This window comes from Limulus polyphemus, unplaced genomic scaffold (genome assembly GCF_000517525.1).
Source record: "Limulus polyphemus unplaced genomic scaffold, Limulus_polyphemus-2.1.2 Scaffold291, whole genome shotgun sequence".
NCBI lineage: Eukaryota > Metazoa > Arthropoda > Merostomata > Xiphosura > Limulidae > Limulus > Limulus polyphemus.
Window position 1 is genome coordinate 262,631 of NW_013665901.1, and position 4,005 is coordinate 266,635.

Here is a 4,005-nt window from a genome sequence, read left to right on the forward strand (position 1 = left end):
TCGTAGCATAAAACTACAAATATAAGGCTTCAGCTAACAAAACACAAAAAACTTTTACACTAAGGTCTCGAAGCAAACAAACGTAGTCGAAGTAAAAAATGTAAATTTGTGATGATAATATCAGCTGTATATTTAAACACATTTTATGTGTATTTCTTGGCGCATAAGCAGTTCCTTATTAACTGTGATATAATATGAAAACTCTCACTCAACCTAGTTCTTTATTGAGTAGTGTTTATGGACGTTTCTTTAAATAATTTATTCAAATTAATTAGCATCTTCTTAGCAAGCTATAGGTACCCCCTCATTATATTTGAAGCATTTTATTTATTTTATAATTAATAACTTGATTTTTATTTTTAAAATTAATTTATCTTATAATTAATATATATTTGCAAAGAGCATAAAATATTGCGGGTGTAAAAAAATAATAACTTCTAAATCATTCAGCATATATTTTTTTTATCTTCCCATATGTCAGTGCTAAATAACATATTTTAATTTTTTTATGTGAGACTTTGTTGCACGTTTTCAAACCTAGATGACGCCACCTTTACGGCCATGACTTCTCGTCTATTGATTTACAGTGTCAGTAGAATACAAATAGAAGTAGCAGGGCTCGATTTTACGTCACACAGGCACAGTTGGCCATGATGATCAGTAACAGATCTGGCCTGCTGTGAAAACTTTGCAATTCAAGAGTTCATCATGCATCGTTCTATACCTTTACTGTGAGTTTGAATCTGATGTTTTTGGTCTCTTCCCAAACCTGAAGAATGTGGAGTGGAATGTTTATATATGGGTAGAATTGGAGCATAATATTTTGTTTTGCATTTATTTGTTGACGTAGTTTTCAGTAGCCTTCCTTTCACCTTGCACGACCCGGCTGAGTTTTATCCGTTTCCTGACCATCTCTGTATTTATATCATGTCACTGACACCTAATCGCAGCGGACTGCATGAGGTGCGCTCAACGAACTTTCCGTCTGTCATGGAACTAAATGTAGGAGGTGTATTTTACACAACCTCTCTGAATACGTTGACCAAAGAACCTACTTCTCTACTAGGACAAATGTTTACAGGTAAAGGCAGCAAAACAGTAATGCGAGATTCCAAGGGAAAATTCTTCATTGACCGAGATGGCGTGATTTTCCGTTATATTCTAGATTATCTTCGCAACCAGAAGTTGATTCTTCCCGAAAACTTCCATGAACGCGAACGCTTGAAGCAGGAAGCAGAATATTTCAATCTTCCAGCAATGGTAGCCAGTATTGAAGCCCTTCCTCCACCTCCTTCCCATTCTCATCGACTATCGGTACCCCTCAGCACAACGGCAATTTCTCCTTCCGCAGGCATTCCTGGATACATTACTGTTAGTTACCGAGGGACGTTCGCCTTTGGAAGAGATGGATTGGCCGATGTCAAATTCCGAAAGCTGACTCGTATTTTAGTGTGCGGCAAGGTTGGTCTTTGCCGTGAAGTATTTGGAGAAACTCTGAACGAGAGCCGAGACCCTGATAGATGTAACAATGACCGTTACACGGCACGGTTTTTCCTGAAACATAATTTCTTGGAGCAAGCTTTTGATAATCTCAACGAAGCTAACTTTCGTTGTGTCGCAGCAGCAGGTTCCGGAACGGCCTGTGGAGGCTCAGGCGAGCCACTCAAGCCAGGGATGGATTCAGAAGAGAATCGATGGAACCACTACAACGAATTCGTGTTTGTCAGGCCGTAACTTCTGAATAATGGCTTCCAGGCGGCAACAGGGCAGTGCTAAGAGTAACGCGGATTTGAAATGTATAAAACTATCTACTTAAAGAAAACAACAACACAATTTTGATTCTTAAATGAAGGACAAAAACTTTTTTCTTTCATAGAACGATCAAATTTCTGCTTGCTGAGCTACTGAGTTGCTGAGTGACAGATAAGCTTATTGACGTGGATAAGAAGAATGATAAAACAAACTACTACTGTACATCCTCATGGTAGGATAATTTGTTCCGAATATAAAGGAACATCCCAGTGTTTAGAAACCTGAATTGTTGTATTTTTGCCTTGTTGTTATTTTATAGCATATTAAATCATAAGTTAGAGTACGTTATCATATGAACACAATTTGCAGTTCTACACGTCTATATTAGATCTAGATTGTATCCGTAAAATTTGATTTGATGTAGATTTTGTAGTTAACAGAAACAGACGATTTATTAAAGATGGCAAATTGGGAAAGTTAAAACGTAAGAGATGGTTTTGAGAAGAAGTTTAGATTAATGACGTTGCTATTTTATCTTTTTTTTTACGTTTGTCACTTCTAACTTCGTATTGTTGTTTCTTGCTTGATGCATACCCACCTTTAGCTGTGGGATGATAACTGATTTTCTTGACTTTTGAAAATCATGAAAAGGCTATGTTATTACAACATAAACGCCTGAAACATCTTTTATATAGACTAAGAAACAATAGATCGTTTACACAAAAAATGATTCAGCATTATATCGTATGAAATAAAAAATGATTGAATGTTTTGAATTTAAACAATATAAAGATGTATTGGTTTATGTTACTTTTAGCACGAAGTTGCTTTCTGTGTAAGTAACTGACCACTGGTCTACGGCGAAAATAGCAAAGACTAAGAAATCATTCTTTACCCTCTAATATTTTTTTATTACCAGAAGAGAATCGGGCAACATGACATGAAGTGGGGCTGTTCATGGGGTTTCGTTTCTCTTGTGGAGAGCTAAAAACACCACAATTTATCTCATCTTCAACTAATGTATGATGTTTGTAGAACTGGTGATAAGATAATGTTTAGAAAAACTAAGATAACTCGGTGATCACATTGACAAAAACACAAAGGACCACGATGACTTACTAAATATTTAAAATAAAGTTTAGATACACTATTACGGAACAACGACAAAGTTATGTGGATACGAGGTTCAATACTTTCACGTGTACTCTTCAGATCAACTTTTGATTAATTTATTCTAGATTACTTTATGTCATATTGTGTGTTTACTTACTATTACTGCACGTCAGTTTACTGCTGATAACCGTTTGTATATTTACAAAGATTATTTAGGTAGCTGGACATATAGATATATATTTACAATGACTATTACTCTTAAACTTCCTGTAAATGAGCAGGTTCTCGACTCCATTGCTCCTCCTGTGACCCTCTCTATGTTCCATTCTCCTCTTCATCTTGTCATATCATCCCCTATCTATAGACTTCCCAGCAGTGCTTTTATCTTCCTAACCCCAGGTCGTATTCCTTGATTCTTGCCTTCTTGGACTTTGGTCAAACAATTTAAAACTCAATTGACTAGAATAAAGTTTCACATCATCAATCTGTTTTAACTTTTTTATTTCAAATTCCGTAGCTAGTCTGCATATATTCTATAGTGTGTATATATATGTGTAATTAATAATTAATATAAATTATTACTGTTCAGTTACCTTTAAACTGGTAATTCTTCCCACAACCACTGTAAAATAAACCAATGTATCAGGAATGCCATCATACACGGAGCTATTAAAACTGAGCAAATTCAGAGTATAACGAATATTTCCCAGCTTTCTGTTAGTTATGCGAGCACTAATAGTTTGAACAATGTCTCAGCGCCCACACAAGAACAGCATCAAGTGTAATGTATTTTCTTTTAATTATTATTCTGACACCATAAAATCGAGCTGTCTTTTAACTCGGACCTGTCGACAACCTAACCAATATTGAACGAAGGATCATCACAAAAGGGGCTCAAAGAAGTTGATGTTCTTTCGCTCTATGTACGTTCTTTGGTAGATTACTATTATTTTCGAAACTGCATGACTTGTAGCTCATGACTATAAAGAATAAAAGGTTGAATGACAGAATTACGCGTCATTCAACAAATAGAATGATCAAGAATGTTAAACTTTGACGCTCAATTCTAGTTGACAGCAAGATTCTACTCTCAAATAGAATGATCAAGAATGTTAAACTTTGACGCTCAATTCTAGTTGA

General features: G+C 35.5%; 1 protein-coding gene across 1 annotated transcript; it reads left to right on the top strand.

The window, feature by feature from the left end:
- Nucleotides 1–649: 649 nt before the first annotated feature.
- Nucleotides 650–2,240, top strand: LOC106457091 (BTB/POZ domain-containing protein KCTD12-like). Its single transcript, XM_013916474.2, has one exon. The coding sequence runs from the start codon at nucleotides 928–930 to the stop codon at nucleotides 1,732–1,734; it is 807 nt and encodes a 268-aa protein (XP_013771928.1). The 5' UTR covers nucleotides 650–927; the 3' UTR covers nucleotides 1,735–2,240.
- Nucleotides 2,241–4,005: the final 1,765 nt, after the last annotated feature.